Consider the following 23,628-nt stretch of genomic DNA (forward strand, 5'->3'; position numbering starts at 1 on the left):
GCCTGCAAACTTCAAACAACACAAGTTTATCATCCACCAGCCTGGGTAGCATGAAAGGACATCTGTCAAAACCCCCAATTCGAATATAGGTGAATCTCAGGGATTGGATAAAATAACTCCCAAACTATTGAACAAGAGCTGCTGCCTCTGGGGATATTCGGAGTCCAACATTTCCCTTAAGTTCCCTCACTGTGAGCCTTGTGAAGGCATCATTTACCCTACGGAAATGTTTGTAGCTCTACTCTAATTGTAATTGCAGGTAAAAGTTGTAAATTTGTGTTGTATCTTTATAGATACCATGACTATTAAGCCCAGGCCAAGGCTTCATGCTTGCAGTAGCATATATGAGATATGACGACATGTGGAAAAGCTGATTAAACTCATACTGAGTCAATTGGTCATGAAGATTATTGCTAATAATTTCTCCCCAGTCAATATATCGATTGCCTAGACATATTGTGTTGATGAACAAATACATCAATTCTTGAAAGTTTTCTAAATTTTCATTACCCATTAACTTGTTCAAAAAAATCACCATGTTTGAAATATCTTCAACGAACTCTGATCTATGAAGTGTTCTAGGCAGCTGTGATTTACCCCTCTTAGGTGTTGTTAACCAATGTTTGGCTATAGTATCAAGCACTGTGCTTTATTCTTGACAAAATACTTCTCAGCATATTCCTTGGTGATGTCTGCAAATTCATCCCTGACTGGCAAACTTGAAAAAGAATCCAAGAGACGTCAGGTCAAGCCTCACTACAAGTGTGCCGTCAACTGTTTTTATCTCCCTGGTTTCAAGATCATATGCTTTCATGCATTCCAAGACCAATTTTGGGCATTGAATGGCTAGTGGATGACCCACAGCATGTGCTAATCCATTTTCTAATACCTTCTGTGCTAATGGTGCCCTTCTTCCTTCTTCCATTGACTCCAAAAAATCCCGGATACTAACATGCCCCGATCTCGTGTCAAACATTTCAGGAAATGTGCATTCAAGGACTGAGACAAAATCATATTTCTGATACTTGTATATCATTTTTGCCCTAAAACTTCAACACCAGCTACAAATAAAATGTGTTTGACTGAAAAAGAACTACTTTGGACAATTTCTCATCTATCACCCCACTTTTACATAGCTTGCAATTGCTACAACTCGTGATCTGTCTCTTTGAGCATTCCATCAAACAATTTACTTTCTCTTTCTATGTCCACACAGTTCACACTAGTTAAACAGTTCAATTGCCTTGTCAATGCTTCCACATCTTGCATTTGCTTGGAATTCCTAAAGAATTTTCAACAAATCCATTTTGTACGCCTCTTGCAAGCATTTCATTTCATTTCTTGAGATGACATCTGCTTAGGCATTCTCAAAAACAGTTCACATGCATTGTCTGTGCTTCCACAATTTGCATGCTTATCTAGCAAGGCGGTTGAAATTATACGTTTGATAAAAATTTCCTTATGTGCACTTTGGGGGATGACCATACGCTATTCTAAGCTCCCATTTTGATGCAGTGGTGGAGGAAATTGGCAAAGGTTGCCTGCCAATTGCATTTATATCAACATTTCAAAATACTTTTCAACAAATCATTTTGTGCAGACCCTGTCATCACATTCGCTTTAAAGTTTCTAAAGCATTTTCAACACATCCATAATCTGCATTCCGCTATCATTTCATTCAATGAGGTGACTTCTATTTGAGGCGTTATGTCAAATAATTCATGGATTTCTGTCTATGACTCAACCCTGCACACTTGTAATACTCGATGGAGACCTCTGCATCAAGCTTTAATGAGTATTCATAACCTGCAGTATGGCTTGGTTTGGAGACTTGTCGTGCATTTGCTTGAAATGTTATTAAAATCTTTTCAAAAATCCATTTTGTGCTTTCATGTAGTCACTGCACAACATAGAATGACATATCTTAGAGGCATTTTGTCAAACAATAAGCACCTTATCTCTGCTCTACCTTCCTTTGAGGCATTATGTAAAACAGTTCTTGTGCATTGTATGGGCTTCCACATTAGCATGCGTGAGGAGGGTGCTGGTGAAGGTCACGAAGTATGGTTTTACGGCTGCCAACTACACTTAACTCAAAAGTTTTTGAAGCTGCATTTCTTTGAGGTGTTTTGTCAAACAATTCATACACATTGTCTATGCCTTAACCTTTTGCATGTGTATCTTGAGAGCATGCAATCTGTTAAACAATTCACATGTAATATCTATGCACTTTAGCTCTTTTGACAACTTCAAAGCCATTTCCTATCAATACATTCCTTGGAAATGATATCTCTTTGGGCCGACTGTCAAACAGTTCACAGCTTTGTTGGCACTTCCACATTCATACACGTCTACCACAGCATCCCTCAACTATAATACATTACAAGAATTTCTTTACACTTACCTATTGCATTTGTTTGAAAATCCTCAAAGCTTTTTCAACCAAATGCATTTTGTGCAAAACCTACAATCACTGCATTCCATGAGGAGGCATCTCTCTAAAGCTTTTGTAAAACAGTTATCCTAACTTGTTAATGTGATAGCGTCGGTCAGAATCCTTGTGGGCCGACATAGACAATTAAATTGTCTATTTGGCCTTTCGGCCTTAGACAATTTAATTATACTGATCTGCCTTTATTTATCTATCTATTAATTATATGAAATGATACTAACACTTACACGATTTGTTAATGATTAATTAATTAGGCCAACTTGTAAGTCCGCCAAAACCTTTTCATTGAGACGTGTTCTTGTGAAGAAAACCGACCCTTGAGGAAGGGTCACTATCGTGGGATATAAAAGGGAGTCTATATCTCCACCATTTGACATCGATGAGAAGTGAAAAGCAATACGTGTTCTACCTACAGCAGATTGTATTCACATAGCAGATCGGATTCATTCTTCAGCCACAACGAATACATTAGATGACCAAATATAAACCTTAAGCAGATCGAAGCATATACTTTCTACAGTATTTGTTCATACAGCAGTTCCTGACATTCATCTACAGCAGATAGATCTCTATCTACAGCAGTTTGCAAGTCAATCAGGGAGGATCGACTTTGTTGCAGATCAGACTTTCTGTATATGTATTGTTGTCATATATCGCTTCAAGTGTGAAGTAAAATTCTTGTAAAGCCTATTGGGATAATTAAGATAATAAAGACATCTTTCATTACTGGGTTTCTCACATTCAAGAGGAAGGTTTTCCCAAGGTAATCTTTGTGCAATTGTGAAAATTTTGTTTATTTAAATCTGATCGAAATTTAACATGGTATCAGAGCAGGCTTAAGAAAAGATCAGATTCATAGAAGCAGGGTTGTCCACCATTATTGCCTTCGAGTTTGATTACATCTATCATCGTCAAGATGGTGAACGGACTTAAAGTTGAAGACAGACTTGAGGGTGCATCAAACTTCATCTCTTGGAAGTTTAGAGTTATGCTTGCCTTGGAGGAAAATGCACTAAATGAATTCGTGGAGAAAGTCGTACCGGAACCAACTGAAGAGGATGAGAAGCTTCAATGGAAGAGAAAGAACACCAAAGCATAGAAAATGTTGGTTGACTCTGTGAAAGATCACATTGTGCTGATTATCTCCAAGTTGACGACAGCATATGACATGTTCAAGACATTAGAGGAGATACATGAGATCAACAACACGAGTCGAGCTCTTGCATTGAAGCAGCAACTTCACCATATCAAGATGACGAAAGAAGAATCCATCATCTCATACTTCATGAGGATTACCGAATTGAGAGATCAACTCTCTACCATTGGACACACTATAGATAACAAAGAATTAACCATGTTGGCACTTAATGGTCTTCCTTCATCATGAGAGTCATTTATACAAGGAATAAGCGCAAGATCAAAACTCCCTAAGTTTGATCAATTGAAGACGGACTGCATTCAAGAAGAGTCAAGATTGGCTACAAGAGGCATCGGCCAAAGCTCTACAAATGAAGATATTCATGTTCTTGCCTCTCACTCCTCAAAGAAGAAGGGTAAGAAAGGACATTTCAAAAGGAAGAACGATAAGGAATCCAATGGTCCTCCTACATTCAAAAGAAGGAAAAATCTTTCAAAAGTCCAATGCTTTAGATGTAACAAATATGGTCACTACACTAAGGAATGTCCAACTAGGCCTATACCTCAAGCTTCCATTGTGGATGTTGGTGAAACTCTTACACAAAAGGATTCAGATGGATTCATATTCTATTCAGCCCTTTCAAGTAATGTGCCTACCGACCACAATACTTGGTTGATTGACAGTGGTGCATCTCGCCACATTACTGGATTTAGAGGATATCTAAATGATTTGGTAGAAAGAAATTCAAATGAGCAAGTGATCATTGGAGATGATACTAGTTACTCCGTGAAAGGAGTTGGGACCTCCTGTCTTCACCTAATTTCAAGGATTTCCTTGCAATTGAATGATGTACTATTCGTTCCGGGAATTAAGTGAAATCTGGTCTCCATATCAGCCTTGGAAGACAAAGGATATCGAATTGCATTTGTAGATGGCAAAGTCCTTGCATGGCCAAAGAAATCAAACATCAAGATGGCTCAAGTCAATGGAGTTCGTCATGGATGTCTTTACAGACTTTGCACTCATCCTCCTCAAGCCTTACTTCATGACTCATCAAGTACTTGTGAGATTTGGCATAGGAGATTGGGTCACCTTCACTTTCGTGCACTACCTACAATGGAGAAGATGGTTACAGGCCTTCCAAAACTCAACCAGGAGCATGAAGGAACTTGCAAAGGTTGCGCATTGGGTAAGAATACTAAAGGTACATTTCATAGTAGTGAAAGTAGATCCAAATGTATTTTAGAGCTCATTCATTCAGATTTATGTGGTCCTATGTCTGTTGCGTCCCTTAGAGGTTTCTTGTATTATGTTATTTTTATTGATGACTACTTGAGAAAGACTTGGACCTATTTCTTGAAGAGTAAAAAATCTGAAGAGGTACTTATGAGATTTAAGGAATTCAAAGCTCAAGTAGAGAACATATCCAGGAAGAGGATCAAAATATTGAGATCCGATAATGGAGGAGAGTACACCTCTGGTAACTTTCGTAATTTTTGCATTGAAGTTGGGATTAAGAGGGAGTTTTGTGTTCCCTATAATCCTCAACAGAATGGTGTAGCGGAAAGGAAAAATAGAACTATTGTGGAAGTAGCCAAAGCCATGATCCATGATCAAAATCTTCAAACTTCTTTTTGGGTTAAGGCTTCTAGAACTGCTATCCATGTTCAAAATAGATGCCCTCGCCGTATTTTGGAGAATAAAACACCCAAAGAAGCATTCACAAGGGTGAAGCCGGATGTAAGTCATTTGAGGATCTTTGGTTGTCCAGTGTATATACATATACCCAAAGATAAAAGGACAAAGTTGGAACCTTCTGGCAAGAAGGGAATATTTATAGGCTATAGTGAAACATCAAAAGCCTAGAATCTATATTCCAGAGCAGAAATTGATTGAGTTGAGTAGGGATGTGACATTTGAAGAGGATATTGCATTCAGAGAATCCAAGGGCATCCATGAGATGGACAGTGAAGATCAAGAGCCTCCTCAAAATATGGAAGATGACCATACTCCTAAGATTCAGAGGGAGACTCATGAACCTAAAGAAGATAATGATCCAAATGAGCCCTTGAAACCTATTGATGGGCCTACTGACATTGTGATTGGTAAGAAAAGACCTCTTTGGACGAGGAAAATGATGCAAGAGGCTGAAAGTTTTGCAGTCCCAAGAGGAACATTTAGAGAAAGTAAGAGACCTCATAAGTTCTCTAGCTATGTTGCATTGATGAGTCAAATCATTGAATCAGAACCTGCCAGTGTTGAGGAAGCTACTAGTCAACAGGTTTGGAAAGAATCCATGGCAGAAGAGTATCATCAATTCTAAAGAATGATGTTTGGGACATTGTACCTAGACCAGAAGGTAAATCTGTTGTTTCTTCAAAATGGCTCTTTAAGATCAAACATGTTGTTGATGGTAGTATTGAGAAATACAAGGCTAGGTTTGTGGCTAAAGGATTCTCTCAGAAGGAGGGAATCGACTATGAGGAAACCTTTGCTCCAGTTGCCCGATATACTTCAATCAGGACCATCATTGCTATTGCAGCATCTAAAGGATGGAAGATTCACCAAATGGATGTAAAGACGGCTTTTCTAAATGGTGTAATCGAAGAAAAAGTATATATTGAGCAAATTGAAGGATTTGTGGTACATGGGAAGGAGTCCCATGTTTTCCAGCTGAAGAAAGCATTGTATGGCCTTAAGCAGGCTCCACTTTTTTGGTACAAAAGGATTGATCGTTACCTAATAGGCTTGGGCTTCTCCAAGAATGATGCAGATTCAAACTTGTACTTCAAGGTAATTAATGGGGAAGCACTAATCCTAATTATTTATGTTGATGAGTTACTTATCACTGGAGAAGATCATCTTATTATCAAATGCAAGAAGGAGTTAGCTTTTTGAATTTGAGATGAAGGATCTTGGTTTATTGCACTACTTCCTTGGGTTAGAAGTTTGGCAGAAATCTAGTGGGATCATTCTGAGTCAAGGGAAGTACACCATTAACATTTTAAAGAGATTTGGTATGATGGATTGTAAATCTATGTCCACTCCTATGGAGACCAACTTGCATAAGTTACGAGAGGTTGTAGCTATTTCAAATCTAGTGGATTCTACACTATACAAGCAGATGATTGGATCCTTGATGTACCTAGTCAATACTAGACCAGATATTTGCTATGCAGTGAGTGCACTTAGCCAGTTCATGTGTGAACCAAAGCAAATACATCTATTTGCCGCAATACATATTCTGAGTTACTTGCGTGGCACAGTTGGATATGGCCCAAAATATTCTTCTGATATGGACTTGAAGCTGCATGGATACACTGATTCCGATTGGGCAAGGTGTGTCACTGATCGGAAGAGCACCTCTGGTTGTTGTTTTAGTTTGGGTTCTGCCATGATTTCTTGGTGTAGTAGGAAACAGTCTTCAATGGCACTAAGCTCTACAGAGGTTGAGTATATTGCAGCATGTGTGGGAGCATGAGAAGCAGTGTGGCTTCAGAAACTTCTTGCAGGATTGTTTGGGCAATCCTTAGAGCCTACAATTATCCATTGTGATAATCAAAGTTGTGTAAAGCTCTCTGTCAATCTTGTGTTTCACGACAGAACAAAGCATGTGGAGATCAAGTATCACCATGTTAGAGACATGGTGGAAAGGAATGCCATTCAGTTGAGATACATTAGTACTGATGAGCAGACGGCAAACATTCTCACCAAGCCTCTCTCCATGTTAAAGTTTGTGTACTTTCGAGATAAGCTTGGTATGGTGGAGAATGAAGCCCTAGCTGAGATTGAGTCTTAGCATCGTTGATCTATTTATTTATATTTCATACTAATGCATTTTCTCTTTGAGAGAGAAGTTTAAAATGTAAGCTCTTGTTAATGCATTTCTCTTTGAGAGAGATTTGAGGTGAAAGCACTTATTTCCACCCTCTGGGATGAGCCATGGTGGATCCACCCTTTGGGATGAGTTATGGTGGATGTCATGTGTGTGACACCATGACAACATCACGTGAGAGAGTTTGTGATGATTTTCTTGTACTTGTGTGTTCACCCTCTAGGATGAGCCGTGGTGAATATCATTGTGAGGTGGCGACCTCACAATGATGAACACTTGTGCATTTTACCATCATTGTGAGGTGACGATCTCACAATAATGGTTGATATCACGATGAGGTGATATCTATTCTTACACCATCCATGGGAGAAGCCATGATGGTTGATATCACACTGAGGTGATATCTTTCCTTTCCACATATGGGAGTAGCCATAGTGGTCAAACATCATAATGAGGTGATATGTTATCATGTTGAGGTGATAAGCCTCCTTCATTCACATGAGAGTAGTCATTGTGTTAGTCATCATGATGAGGTGATGTGACTTGTAGAGATTGGGAAGGATTCCTCCCTAGCTAAGAGGGAGTGTTAATGTGATAGTGTCGATCAAAATCCTTGTGGGCCAACATAGACAATTAAATTGTCTATTTGGCCTTTCAGCCTTAGACAATTTAATTATATCGATCTGCCTTTATTTATCTATCTATTAATTATATGAAATGATACTAACACTTATGTGATTTGTTAATGATTAATTAATTAGGCCGACTTGTAAGTCCACCAAAATCTTTTCATTGAGACGTGTTCTTGTGAAGAAAGCCGACCCTCAAGGAAGGGTCACTATTGTGGGATATAAAAGGGAGTCTATATCTCCTCCATTTGACATCGATGAGAAGTGAAAAGCAATACGTGTTCTACCTATAGCAGATTGTATTCACATAGCAGATCGGATTCATTCTTCAGCCATGGCGGATTCATTGTTTGAAGAGTCAACCTTCAAAGGATAATATGAGGGATACTTTTGACTTGGCACAAGACAGGCAAGTAGGTGAAGTGGACAAGCAACCAGCTCAAGCACGCAACCTAGTAGCTCAACTAGGCAACCAGGTAACTCAAGCACACAACCAAGTAGCTCAACCAGGTAACCATATAGCTCAAGTACACAACCACACAACCAAGTAGCTCAAGTACACAACCAAGTAGCTCAACCAAGTAACTAAATAGCTGATGGATATTTGATGAATAATCAGCAGCTTGACTAGTATTTTGTTCCAATTCTCTTTTCAACAAACCTTTGACATCAATGACAAAATATCCAACAACACAGACCCAACTGATGGAGCAGAAGAGCAACATAAAAGGAGAAGCATATACAAGCCAATGTTTGTTTTGGTTTTTTGGCAACAATGTGAGCACGCCATAAGGGCATAAACAAGAATTTCCCTTTTGACTACTATTAGCAATCTGAGTAGGATCCAAGGTTATAGGATAATAAAACCCAATTTGGAATCTCTCTACAAATATTTGTTGGTAAGGCAAAGTTGGATGTATTATGGGTGTGGCCCCTTTGCTACATGAATTGATCCCAAAAAATAAAAGAAATTTTTAAAATTAGTTTCTAATATTTATTTAATGTTCAAATCTAAAACTAAATTAGTAAATAGTATAAAATTTTACTTGTAATATTGAAAATAATCTTTAAGTTTTCAGATTAAATTGACTTGTTTTTTAAATGATGTTAGAAAAAAATCAATTAAGACTGATTAAATATTTTTAATATATTAAAACTTTAATTTTAATATTTTTCTAAATATATTTTATATATATACCGCAACATTTTGAAGCATTTCACAGGGATTTTTTTTAAACTATAAATTGTGTTTAATTGTGCAACAATACCCTCTCTCAGCTTCGAATATCTTACCTTTAATATGAGAATAAATTGTAGAAACGGATAAAAAAGAGAAAAATTTGAATGCCAAATACATTAAAAATTCATGAAATGTTTATCCATAAAAAAAATGTTGCAGATATGAAGCATCAGGGCAGCAAATTAAAGGTTACCCCTTCCTTGTTGGGCTTTGTAAACTCCCATTCCATATTCGTCTTGTTATTTGGAGAATCCATATGCTGTAACACAAGGTGCATCACAGAAACGATTATAATTGTTCCAAACAATTTAAAATTAAATTAAAAAATCTAAAATTTAAAATTTGATTATAACATTATTCATTTTTACTACAAAGAATGTATTAGGCATTTGCTTACATAATTCAAGGCCGGTGAAAAATAGCGCAGCCCGAGACAAAACCTCCTCACATTCTGGGCAACCTGCAAGTTTAGTTTAGATTATTCATAAAATTACAACAAACTACTAAAAAATTTCCAGTGAAATCTGTATTAATTGGTAGAATGTTAATTTACCGCTGCGCTGCCGGTTGCCTTTGCAAGCCCAAGCATCTTTGCCTTTTTCCGGAAGAGAGAAAATCTGCTCATGAGAAGGTAGAAGTAATTTCAGTAAACTTTGCCCGCCTTACTTTAAACCTAGACCAACATCAGTTCGAAGGGCAGATCAGTTCCTAATGCGACTGGGAAACTATTGCCGTGCAATGTGAAGGTAAAAGATGAGGGTGTTTGATGACAGTATAGTTTGTTTGATGGTCTTTTTAATTTTATTTATTTATTTGTGAAATATAGTATTAGTAGATGTTGGTATTTTATTAGCACTTTATGAGGAGGAGGTGTAAGGGTTCTTTATAGAAAAATAAGGACCGTTAATAGTGTTGATAGAAGAGAGAGACGTTGAATGAATGAATGAATGAAAGATTTTAATGACGTCTACGAGACTGATCAGTTTATGGGATCGAGGATAGCATTCTTAATTAATCTTCAGATTCTTTTTCCTGTCCAATCTTCTACTATTGATTTTGACTAGGAGGCTAGCAGTCTGATTACTTCTATCTTCTTCAAATAACTGATGCATGTTGTCAACCTTTAATCCATTTCCATAGTGAGTGCGGATGTCCTCATAAGTCGCGCACTCCATGATATAGTGACATTTTGTTTCTACAACCTCTTTATTGCAGAATATGCAAGTTTTTTCCTCCCATGCTTCTTTAGGCATCTTCCACCTACCGGTCTCACATCGAAGGTGGTGTGACCCAGTTCTCAGTTGTGCAATTAGCATCTGCGAGTTACCTTTAATAGCCCCTAAATATGTTTTTTCACCGTGGTCCTTTGTTGGATTAAACTCTCTGATGTATTATGTTTTTTCCGTCCAACTTGCTTTGTCCACATGGTAATACGAAATTTTTCAATAACATAACTTTTAATTTCACGGTTGGTGTTAGGGCACTCATGCAAATCAATGTTCCACTTGTTCATCCAATTGTTGTTATGCTTCATCTAGGTTTTCTTCCTCCAATTTAGCATCTCTTCCACAACCATTTTAGGCCAGCGATGCTTATCCATGTTCGCAACTTTCTTTAAATAACATATCAATTGGGCTATAGCCAAAGCTTCCAAAGGAAAAGTACCTACTTCAGCTAACAAAATTTCATACAAGATCGTTCTTTTAACTTTGAGATTGCTTGTTATTAAATGCTTCTGGATTCTTTCTAGTTGCCTCCAATTGTAGTTTGACATGTTGCTACCCCATACTTCACAACCATAGAGAATAACCGGTGTGACTAGAAGACCAAAAAGGGTTTTCTTGGTTTTCCAATCCCAAAGCTCCACTTTTCTGCACCTATTTTGAAGTAAGTATGAGGCTTTCCAACCTCCTTTGTATCCTTTTTGTCCTACAAGTCTCCCAACTGAGCTTGTAGTGAAAGTCAGTCCCAAGGTACTTGTATTCTTTCACTATTTCCAATGGACTACCTTCAAAAAGAAAGGTAACTTGTTTGTCTTTTCTTTTTAATTAGAAAATCATGATTTTGGTCTTGGATATGTTCACTTGCATCCCAACCTCCTGACAAAAGTCTTCTAAAGCTTTCAAATGTTCTCTTAACCCATGAGCTATTTTTGAAATTAGGATAAGATCATCAGCATATAAAAGGAGTTTCACCACATAACCTGCCAACTGAACACCCTCGCCCTCTGTTTTGCTTAACCAAGCTTCTAACTTGTCAATGTATAGCCCAAAAAGCGTGGGAGATAGAGGGCAGCCCTATTTAACTCCAATATCGCTACCAAAACACTCTGACATGCCTTCACTTGTTTTGATTTTAGCTCTAACCTTCTCATATAATCTATGAACTGCAGCTCTATACCCATCCGGTATGTCGAGTGCTTCCATTTTGTGCCATAATTTATCTCTAGGTACCACGTCAAAATCTTTCTTAAAGTCCACAAAACAACAATAAGCTTCCTCACCTTGAGTGTTCCAAATTTTTTCTATCAAGTGTTGAAGAGTGATGCAATGATCAATGGTAGAATGTCTTGCCCCGAAACCTGCCTGCCCTTTAGCCCTTTTACCTTCCTTCTCTACCCAGCTACTAATATTGTGTTCTAACATGCTCCCAAAGAGCTTGCCAAAGAGGGATTGATCATAATCGTGCGATAGTTAGAAGGGTTATTGATATCCCCATTTTTAACAAGAGGGATGACCACACTAGTTGTCCATTCCCCCGAGAAACCTTTTTGAATGATGTTATTGAAAATTCTCCTTATATGAGGGGTGAAAATCTCGCTTCCCCATTTTAAGAATTCATCTTGTAACCCATCTATGTCTTGTGCTTTACCACTTGCTAAAAATTTTATGCCTCAGTGAATATCCTTTGTTGTGAAAAGTTTCATTGAAGTGTTAACAACAGGTGGATAGTTTTTCTCATGAGTGCGTTCATAAAGGATCTTGGCATATTCCAACCATTATGCATCTGTAATGCTATTTTCAGTCTTCTTTTTCTTTTGTTGCAACTCCTTCCAAAAACCCTTGGGATTATGCCTTCCAAGAGAAATTAGTTCCTTCCTTCTTTCATGAACATATTTTTCCTTTTTTGATTGCACCAATTTTACATATTTTTTCTTGTGCTCTTTGTCCATTCCACCCTCTTTTAGTGATCTCTTGGTTGCCTTACAATCTTCATCATACCATGGATTTTCCGGAAAAGTGTTTGCAGCCCTTGTCTTAGATTGAGATCTTTTGCATGACCTTAGAGCCTTGTGGATTAATGGGATCAGCTGGCTTCTATGAATGTGGGCCCCTATCTTATTGGTTGCCTTAACCTTTTTGTTATACTTCATATTGTGTAACTGTTGCTTAAGATCAGCACTAAAGATTTCTTTATTCTTTTGATTTATAAGGATTTTTCCCTTGGAAGGGCCCATCTTTTGCATGTGGTAAACCTGCCCATTGTGTTGACTGCATGGAGAAATGCCTAGTTTAACAAGAAGAGGTGAATGATATGATTTCAACTCAATAGGGCAGTCCCCAATATCGAACTTCAGCAATCTAGAAATAAAAATCTGTGAGCAAATCACATAGTCTACAACACTTTGGCCATTATAAATATTGCATGTGATGCCCCCCGATCTTGGCCAATCTTTCATGCCATTGAAAATGACCAAGCTGAATAAACTACAAAGGCCAAGTAATTCTGCCCCAAGCTGAGACACGTTGCTCTTACCATCTTGAGAGGTTTTTCCCAATGTTGATCTCCACCTTCTTCCAGCCAAAGAGGATTGTTTTCCCCTCTTGCTTCATTGCCCAACTGAAGGGACTAGTTATTAGGTGTCCTTGCATTAAAGTCTCTCATTAGCACTATGTCACCAAATGTACTGAAAATAAAGATATCTTTTATTAGCGATGCATAAGGGTCTTCATTGTCTAAGTTCCTCTTCTTATAAAACTTTGAGTTTTTTGGAGCAAAGTAGCAAGCGGCCTATCTGAAAGTCACCCCATTCTCTGTTATTTGCAGCCATATGTATTGTTTATTAGTGTCTTCTTTTTCCACTTTTACAATACCCTGCCACTTCTCATATATTAGAACTGTAACTCTACCATGACCTTTGCCCATTTCACTCCCTTTGTTCCAAACTGAAACTTTCTTAAATCCTTCAAAATCTAGAACTTTGCAACCATTGTGTTCATGTGTTTCTATGAGAATGATAATATCTTTTCCTTTTTCTATGGGCCCCAACCTAGGTCTTCTCCTCCATGGATATTCTCTACAATTCTAACTTACGACATGTAAGTAATCCTGTGGGGCCCCTAATCCCTATTTCTTGTTTGAAAAATGCTCAGAGATTTGGGCTTTCCCATTCTTCAACCATGCCCACTTTCCCTCATTTCTTGTTGTCTTTACTTTCTCCCATTATTTCCTTTGTTCTTCTTGTTGATCGAAGGTCAAATCATCATTTAAATAAATGTATGTGCCTCTAAGCAACCCTCTATTTTTTAGAATCATGTTCTTATCCTCTAGATTTCTTAAGGTGACTCTTACATGTCTATCTCTACCTCCATCTATCTTCTTTCCAATCCTACTTGCTTGTTGGATATACCCTGACCGCTGCAGTTTGTCTTTAAGGAAGTCTCTAGTGAGAATATTGGTTCTCTCTTTCTCACTGAAGTCCCTTAAACCCTTAATTATAATGTTTGCAGTTGTGCCCAACTTATCTTTTTCTTCTCTTAGTTGTCTTTTGACTTGGTTTTCAATGATTCCTCTATGCTCGCTTGTTGGCCCCCTTACCACTTGTGACCATGACTTGGCCTCTTCTATTTGTTCTCTTAGCTGATTTTCTTTTGACTCTAGGTCTGCCAATGCTGATTGGATCACCTTTATTTGCATTACATTTTCTCCTTCCTCTCTTATTGACTTCTTGTTTTCAATTACTTTTAATTGAACTAAATCATGTTTTAGAATGTTCAAATCTTGTTGGCCCCTCTCCATGTTAATATGAAGATTTAGAATTTGTTCTTTTAGTATTTCTTTTTCTTTTTCCAAATTGCAATTGGATTCTATCACCATTTTTGCTTTGTTGTCTTCAAATCTCCCCTTGGCTTCTAATATTTCGAGTTTGTTCTTCAACCTCATGAGCTCTTCTACATACAAATCTAATGACCATGTAAGAGGTGTGGATGTGGGTCTATAAAGTTCCTGCGTCACTTTTTCGGTGCCCTTCTTGCTTGTCATGAGCTCTTCTATTTTGCCCACAATCCCTTCTATATGGTCCAGATTTGACGCGAGATCCTATGTGTCCCCTATCAGCTTCTCTTTTCCTTTATACTCAGCTTGGACAATTGGTTCTCCCTTTTGAAACAACTTATTAGTTATCTCTTTTTTACTGAAATTTAACTTTGGTAAAATCACAGTGAATTTTTTCTTTTGTCTTAGTTGTCAAGTCTGTATGTGCCTTAAGATCCCCTTATATTGTTTTGCATTTATAAAAATCAGCCTTTCTCTAGTGTTTGTATACTTTGATGCATTTGTTTGAAGGGATCTTATTAACAAAGATCTCCAAAATTCTGTTAAACTATCTTGACTTAGAAGGTTTGACAACACTTTCAGTTGTAAACGAGACTCATTTGTCATTTTTTTGTTCATTATATATTCCATTATTCCCAAATGTTTTGAAAAATGTTTGTATTTGGCCACTGTGAACCTTGTGTACTGCAATCCTGCCCTACCAGATCTAATCCATGTGACCCTACTGCCTCTATGCCTCTCAAATCCAAATTTCCATTCATTTTGCCTTGTTTTGTTTTCATGTGGTAAAATAATGTGTGGGTTTGGAGTTTTATGCAGGTCTAACCATTTTTGCCTCCATTTTCCGAAGAACAGACAAAGTAAAGTTAAAAGAATGCATACAAAATGCATACAAAGGTGGAGAAAAGGCACCCATGAAATTTTTGTGGGATCCACTAACTGTAGGGCCCTTCCATGTCCAGTTGTCTACCATTGCTTATGGTTGTCTGCCGCTACTTACGGTGCCTATCTACCTACTTCACAGTGCCCTGTCTGCTTGGGATCCACGGTGCCCTATCTGCCTGCTTAACGGTGCCCTGCCTGCTTGGGATTCACGGAGATGCAGTTGGGATTCACAGTGCCTTGCCCTGCTTGCTCCCCTGAAGAAGCGTTAGTACTTGCAAGATCCCTTCGCTCTCCAAATCCATATCATAGAGTATGAGAACACTTAATTTCCTATAAAATCTCCTCAACCCATAAATTTTTTAAAAAACAATCCACTTGTCTTCACGAATACGCAGACAAGGAGGTCGTCAATGCTGCGTACCAAACATAACACCTACCATAGATTTGTTTGGACTTTGTACTTGGTTTGATGATATATTTTGATAGTTTTTTTTTAAGGAGGTCGTCAATGTTGCATTGAGAAGGGGAGACTAAAAGGGATGTGGAGAAATAGGGACAGAGGGAGGAAGATAAGGGAGAATAAAAGGGATGTGGAGAAATAGGGACAGAGGGAGGAAGATAAGGGAGAATAAAAGGGATGTGGAGAAAATGAGAGATGGGGAGATGGGAGAGATAGGGGGAATGGAGAGATAGGGGAGAAATGGAGTGAATTAGAGAGAGATATGTAGATAACGAGACATAGAGAGAGAGAGAGAGAGAGAGAGAGAGAGAGAGAGAGAGAGAGAGAGAGAGAGAGAGAGAGAGAGAGAGAGAGAGGAGAGTTTTGAAGAAAAAGATAGAGGGGGAATAGTTATAAATAAAGATAGACATAGAGAAATAAAGACAGAGATAGGGAGGGAAAAACAAAGAGTTTGTGTCAATGAGTATTATTAGTGAAAATAATTTGAAATATATTAGTTGCAAATGATATTCTAGATATTTACATGAAATGAGTTAAAGAGTTATAAATAAATATTTAAAAATTGCTAAACATATACTTATATCTAATTAAAGAATATGAATAAATAATACAAATATTATATTTAATATTTCAATTAATATTATATGTTTTTGATTAAAAAAGCAGTGAAAACCAGGGCACTAACCCTTTACATAGCAAAACTATCAACAGAACCATAGTGCAACAACAACAAACTAAAACTAGTCTTTTGAAATAAAAAACAACAAAAAATAGAGAAAACACAACATCTACAGGGTCACCTTGCGCACCCCAATACGGTCTATGATATTGTTCATTGTTAGGCGATAAGCCCAAAAGGTTTGCCAACAAAGCAACACGTCCTTCAAAGCCAAGCTGGTCGAATGAGTCACCAACCAACCGATAGTAACCGTAGGAATATTCCCATTATTTGAATTATGAAACCGACCCCTCCGAACAACCCCAAGGGAAGACAGGAGAGTAAGGATAAAACTAAGCAGCAACTCCATCATTGATAGATATTTTAGATCTCTCTCTCTGAAGAAGGAAGTTGACGTGGTCCGGGAGGGAATTTTGGCTCCTCCAACATCTTAAACCAAAAATATTTAGCCCAAGGGCAGCCAGAGCATCAACCGATTTGTTACCCTCTTTGAAGACATGCATGAATTTGAATGAGTCGAGCCCTAAAATGAGCCTTAGGGTGTCCCTGATGGTTCCCTCAATGGTCCAATTAAGCCTATTTCGCCCTTTGACAACATCTATAATGAGTTTGGAATCAACCTCAATATCCATTGACCTAATTCCCATAGTGAGGGCAAAATGAATCCCCCAGGCTAAGGCCATTTCTTCAACCTGATTAGAGGAGTGCCCATTTAGGTTACCCACATAAGCAGCAACAAGGGCCCCCGTGTGGGTTCTGATGATCCCTCCACCAGCAGTCAGGCCCCCTTTGGCAGCCCCATCAAAGTTGAGTTTAAAGCCATGGGTAGCAAGAGGGGACCAAATTGTGCTTTGCCTTAAGAGTCTCTTGGAGCATTCAACAAGAGAGAACGAGGGGGGAAGATTCCAATATCTAGCAATTTCCCAGTCCTAAGCAGAGGGGGGCTTGGAGGCCAGTCGAGTTCTAGTGACCGAGATATTCTCAAGAATCAACTTTAGAAAATGAGAAAACACAGTTTCCATAGTAGCCTCTTTATCTCTAAATATCCTATCATTCCTTTCCTTCCAGATACTCCATCTCACATGAGGGGAGATCTACTTCCATAGTTATTGGAGGAGGGACCCCGAAACTCTTGGGACAAATTTAACAAGTTGTCATTCATAATCCATATGATATCGAGCTTGTTGCAGACCATCCCCAGAGCTCTTGAGCAAACACACAATGGAGAAAGAGATGAGCGGGACTTTCCACATTATTTTTGCAAAGGATGCACCTATTAGGCAATTGGAATCCCCTTTTAACCAAATTGTCTTGAGTCAAGATTTTGTTGTGGAGAGTCGTCCACTAGAAGAAGTTGACCTTGGGGATCAATTGGGGGTTCTAGACCACTTTCAAGTTGATGGTATGATCAGGTTCCCTCAACAAGTTGTTGTAAGCATTTCTGACAGAGAACTCCCTAGAGGGGTCCCACTTCCAAATGAATTTATCTTCCCTGTGGAAGAAGGGGAGGAAGGTGCCTACCAAAAGCTCTTGAAGATCTCTAGCCGCAGGGAGGAGGAAGGGTTGATCAATGCAGTATTCTTCTAAAGCCTTCCAAGTGTTGTTGATGAAGTAATCACTGACCCTCTCCTCGAAGAAACTTTTAGCAGCATCCTGGAGCCTTCTAAGGGAGGGGGAGAAAATAAGGAGCTTCTCTCCCAACCAACAATCCTCCTAGAAGAGGATATTCCTACCATTTCCAATAAGCCACCTCATATCATGGGATAAAGGGTCCCTGCAACTCATGATGTTGTTCCAAATTTTGCAACCCCTGGGGAGGCCATCCTCCTTGAGGACAAAGGAAAAATTGCCATTTCCTAGGTATTTAGCCCTGATAATCCTGCTCCAATCCGCATCCTTATTTAGAAGCTTCCAGACAATTTTGGTCATAAGGGCCTTGTTGAACCTGGAGATCTTGTGGGTTCCCAACCTGCCCATGGCCTTAGGGAGACAGACTCTGTCCCAGCCCACCAAAGCGAGCCTCTTCTTTTCTTCCATCCCAGTCCAAAGGAAGGTCCTTTGGATAATCTCTAGCTTGGTAGCCATGGTCGCTGAAATCTTAAAAAGGGAGAGGAAGTACACAAGGATCCCCTAGAGGGAGGAGGTAAGCAGTTGCAATTTCCCAGCACTACTAAGGAGTCTACCTTTCCAACCAACCAGTTTCTTCTGCATTCTTGCAAGGATGGTGACCCAGAAAGGATTAGAAACATCTTTGACAATTAAAGGGAGGCCAAGGTAGGTGCCAGGGAGGGAGGCCCTTTGACAACCAAGGATTCTACAAATTTTATCTTGGAGTTGCACATAAGTGTGAAAGAAGTATATGATGCTCTTCTTGTAGTTGATGTGTTGACCAAAGGCCTGAGCATATAAGTTGAGGAAATATTTCCAAGTAGTAGCTTCCACCACAGAGGAGATTCCAAAGAGAATAGTGTCATCGACAAATTGTTGTAGAACATTTGGAGGCGTCGTTGAGGTCAGTTTGATGCCCATGAGAGCTCCTCTATTAACCATGGAGTTCAGATTAGATGCCAACACTTCAGCTATGTTAAAATAATAATATATATTTTTAAATTAATTATCATTTCTAGATCATTTACAAATATTTTGCTCATACGAGCATCAACTTGAGACCATTACATGACACTAATATTTGCTCATATCTAAAAACCACAACCATGACACTAATACTAGCTCATTTTGAGCAACCACACTAGAATCAACGTGTGGAAGACAAAGAGTCACAAATTAGAATTTACTTATTAGAAACCACCATTAGCTCATTTCAAGCAACCACACTAGAATCAACCTATGGAAGACCAAGAATTACAAATTAGAATCCACTTATTAGAAACCACCTAGAAGCAAACTGTGGAAGACTAAGAGTCACAACTTTGAATTCCATATTAGATGTCCCTTTGGGATTTGAACTTTGATCTCCACAATGAGAACTCAACACTTCAACCAATAAAACACAACCCCTTGGACTATAATAATATATTTTTATTTAATAATGTATATTATTAAGCATGATATATAATAATAAATATAAATCTTATTTATAAAAAATACAAATAAATAATAAAATATCATATATCTAGCACAAATAAAATATATTATTAAATAAAAAATTTAATAGTTAAAATTATATCAAAATAGTATATATTACTAAATTGAATTTATTTAGATTATATAATATGTACATTTTTTAAGTTATATATGATTAAAAAAGTTAAACAATATATTATCTCCTTTTTTTGAAATCATCATTTAAAATTAAATATTTTAATCTTAAATCAGTTAAATAATTTAAATTCTATTTAATCAGATTTATTATTCAAACAAAAATATTTACATTGTATTTTTAGTTCCTACAAATTAAAATATATATTTAAATATTTAATAATATTTACATAAGATGCTTTTATCTTAAATTTGCTTTATATATTTTTAAATAAAATTAAAACATAAAACAAGATCTTCAAATTGGATGTTACATAAGCATTTACTAAAAAAAGAAAAATCAAAGATTTGAAATGTTGTTTCCAACAAATAATTAATAGAAAAGATAAATATATTATTTTATACAAAGAAAATCAATTTTTTTATCCAATATGAACCAATAGAAATAAAGAAAAATGATATTTTTAGAATTTTGTAAAATATAAAATAAATATGAACTATAGATTTTTTGTTCAAATTTTTTAATTCTAAATTGAAAAAGAACATTTGATGAATGCAATAGTATATGCCTTGAGAGGAACTAATATGTATAAGTTAATATAACTGTGATTATTTTGTAATTGAGGATCATATAAATATAAATATACCACAATTTCTAACAAATTTTCAAGTAAAGGAAGACGTTTACTCTTGTACATTGTGAAATGTTAGGACCAAAGAAACATTATTGAAATGGTAATGATATATAATTCTAGAGAGGATCAAGAAAATAGAAATATATTACAATTTCAAACAAAGTTCCAGCTAAAAGGAAAAGTATGCTAATAATAATTATTTAAATGCTGAAATCAATTTTAAACAAAGTTCCAATTTAAAGTAAAAATATGTTAAAAATAATTATTTAAATGTTAGAATCATATATTAGTGATGTCTTCGTAAAAAGATGTATAACAAATGGAAAAAAATAATAATATCAAATAATAAAATAAGAAGAACATTCTAACCTAATTTTTTAAACAAATACCTTGCTCCTCATTGTTTTTCTTAAGATGTGATTGTTCTTATTTTTATAAAAGGAGTGTATGTCAAACACAATAGTTCCTCTAAGAACAATAAGAAGGACCAAGGTATTATTTGGAAAAACAAGATATATCTCTATTATGTATTTCTTTGAAACAAAAATATATAATTCAATTTAGGAATATACAAAGAGAGCTATGTATTGCATGAAAATATATGTCTAAATCAACATATAATGTTGACCTTAAAATACAGTGAAAAACTTAATATGAATGGGTGCAATTTATAATTTAAATTGGCAAACTATGCAAAAAAAAATTGTAATACATAATGTTTTTACAATGAATGAAGAAGATTAAGTTAGGATATTGATTATATTGAGTAGATTTGTTGTTGGTTGCACAAATTGCCCTATTTACAAGGGCTTTTGCTCAATTGTCATTTACAGTTTCTTGACAAAGGTTTTAAGCTTCATGATTTGTCTCTAGAATATAAGTCATCAAATTTTTTTTGAATGTCATCTAAATTTTGTATGAATGTCATCTCAACTTTGTTCGCTATCAACCTTTTCATTGTTATAATAGATATAAACCTCATCATGGCTCCAATAACAACATAAGCTCTTCAAAGTGGATAAGAAATCTACTCTTTCAAATGTTGTATTTTACCTTTTTTGTTTTTAGTTGATAGGAGTTTGGTTATTGTGCTAGTATGATGCACAAGGGAACAACTGAGATAGCTAAGTTAGTAGAGCAGAGGACTAAAAATCCTTGTGTGACCAGTTCAAATCTAGTTTCTAGCATGTATACTTTTAAAGGTATGAAAAGGGATCAGTAGACCTTATTATCTACCAGCTTTTCACTTTTCATGGGGTCTCATTATGCCCTATCCTCTTATGTGCATATATGTTTGTCCAAAGAGAGCTCTGCTAGCAGTGTTCCCTATACTATTCCTAACACTTCTATGTTTCATACTTTTAGTTTTCCCTCTCTTCATTATTATCTTCTAGCTTGCTTAGAATTGCCTAACTTATCTTTGTCTCATATTATTGTCATACGGCCATGCATACTTGTCACAAATACATAAAATGTCTTTATTGCTATCACATTTGATTTGCGAGCTTATTTAGCAATGCCCTTATAGCCTTTGCCTTGTATTTTTTTTCCATCCCTTTTATTGCTTTCCTTTTGTCTCAACGTGAATATAATTGAGTTCTTATGCATTTTTTGTCAATTCACATAGTTCATGTTTTGTACGTGCTTTTATTCCTTCTCTTAGGCTTGAATAATTTCATGTTGAAAACCTTCATGACACATTATCAACTACACTAAGGGTTTAATGAAGATTTTGAGAAGGCTTTTTACATTCTAGATAACAAAGTATATTGTATCCTTTGTGATCGCTTCTTATTTAAGGAATTTTTCTTAGTATCACCTTTGTGTCTCTCAAACTTTATGTTTATTCTACATTGCTTTCAACTGACTGTCATTTATTTAAATTTGTCCTTGACTTGTCACTTAGGAAGTCTTGTGCATAGCCTTCTTGTAGTCTTAACATTCATGCAACACTGTTATCTTCTCTTGTCTATAAATTTTTCATTTATTTAACTATGTCCTTTATCTTCCACTTAAGAAGTCTTGCACATAGCCTTCATGTAGTCTTAATAGTCATGCAACATTGTTATCTTCTCTTGTCTATACGCTTGTCATTTTACCCATGTTGGCACTAATATCAATCTCCTTGTAGCGTGATAATTGTTTTCATGGCTAAAATCATCATGGAAATCAAGCTAATTAGAATAAAAGGAAAATCATGAATTCCTTAACTAATTAAGCTATCGTAGACATAATTCAATGAAAGTATTTAGCCTAATAAGATATTCTTAACCAAATTAATCTAATTAAGAACTCCTTATTATTCATGTTGCTTTCATTGTCATTATCTAGGGTAATCGTACAGATCTGTGTCGCACTTTAAGCTAACAATACCTATTCCAACCGGACCTATTTGGCGGCCACGCAACGCCCATGTGGCAACGGATTTTCAGCTAGAACCCTTCCGGCCGAAATGTTTCTGACTGGAAATACGTTGCGCTATATAAACCTGGAAATTCGTCCAAGCCCCTCATTTTGGATGGAGCGACTTGGAGTTAAGTAGGAGGGTGAGAAGAAATGCAACAATCCGGTCGGAAGTGTTTCGGTGGTAAGTCCATTTTTTAAATGTATTTATTGTATCATATTAATTTATGTTTGTTTTTTTTTAAAATAGTTTTTGATAGAAAATTAGTTTTTTGATAGCAAATTAGTTTTTTTAAGTTTTTTAAAATAGTTTTTAGAAAATAGTTTTTTTTGTATTTATTGTATCATATTAGTTTAGAAAATTAGAAAATAAATATAGTTTTTTTTGTATTTATTGTATCATATTAGTTTAGAAAATTAGAAAATAAATACATACATACACATACATGTACATAAATAGACGCATACACAAATATACACATACATACACATACATACATACATACATACATACATACATACATACATACATACATACATACATACATACATACATACATACATACATACACATAGAATAATTATATGTACACCTTAGGAAATACAAATACACATACATAAAAATACATACACATACATAAATAAACATACATACATAGGTTTACATACATACATACACATACATGTACATACCTACATGTACATACATACACATACATAAATACATACACATACATACATACATACATACATACATACATACATACATACATACATACATACATATACATACATACATACATACATACATACATACATACATACATACACCTCAGGACATGCTATCGGGGGTCGTGTGTGACCCCTTAGGACCACACACGACCCCCGATAGCATGTCCTGAGGTGTATGTATGTCCTAAGGTGTATATAATTATTTTATGTGTATGTATGTATGTATGTATGTATGTATGTATGTATGTATGTGTATATGTATGTAT

The 23,628-nt window shown here is 36.3% G+C and overlaps 1 protein-coding gene across 2 annotated transcripts in view; it reads right to left on the reverse strand.

The window, feature by feature from the left end:
• LOC131052903 (large ribosomal subunit protein bL19c) overlaps positions 1-10,047 on the reverse strand; it is an 86,512-nt gene extending 76,465 nt beyond the window's left edge. For both annotated transcript variants that reach the window (XM_057987543.2, XM_057987544.2), the window contains exons 1-3: positions 9,848-10,047; positions 9,692-9,754; positions 9,488-9,553 (exon numbers count right to left, since the gene is read on the reverse strand). In XM_057987543.2, coding sequence (XP_057843526.2) covers positions 9,488-9,553; positions 9,692-9,754; positions 9,848-9,919 — 201 coding nt within the window. In that variant the 5' untranslated portion in view covers positions 9,920-10,047. The remainder of the gene's footprint in view (positions 1-9,487; positions 9,554-9,691; positions 9,755-9,847) is intronic.
• Positions 10,048-23,628: the final 13,581 nt, after the last annotated feature.

Source organism: Cryptomeria japonica, chromosome 5, assembly GCF_030272615.1.
Source record: "Cryptomeria japonica chromosome 5, Sugi_1.0, whole genome shotgun sequence".
Classification (NCBI taxonomy): Eukaryota; Viridiplantae; Streptophyta; class Pinopsida; order Cupressales; family Cupressaceae; genus Cryptomeria; species Cryptomeria japonica.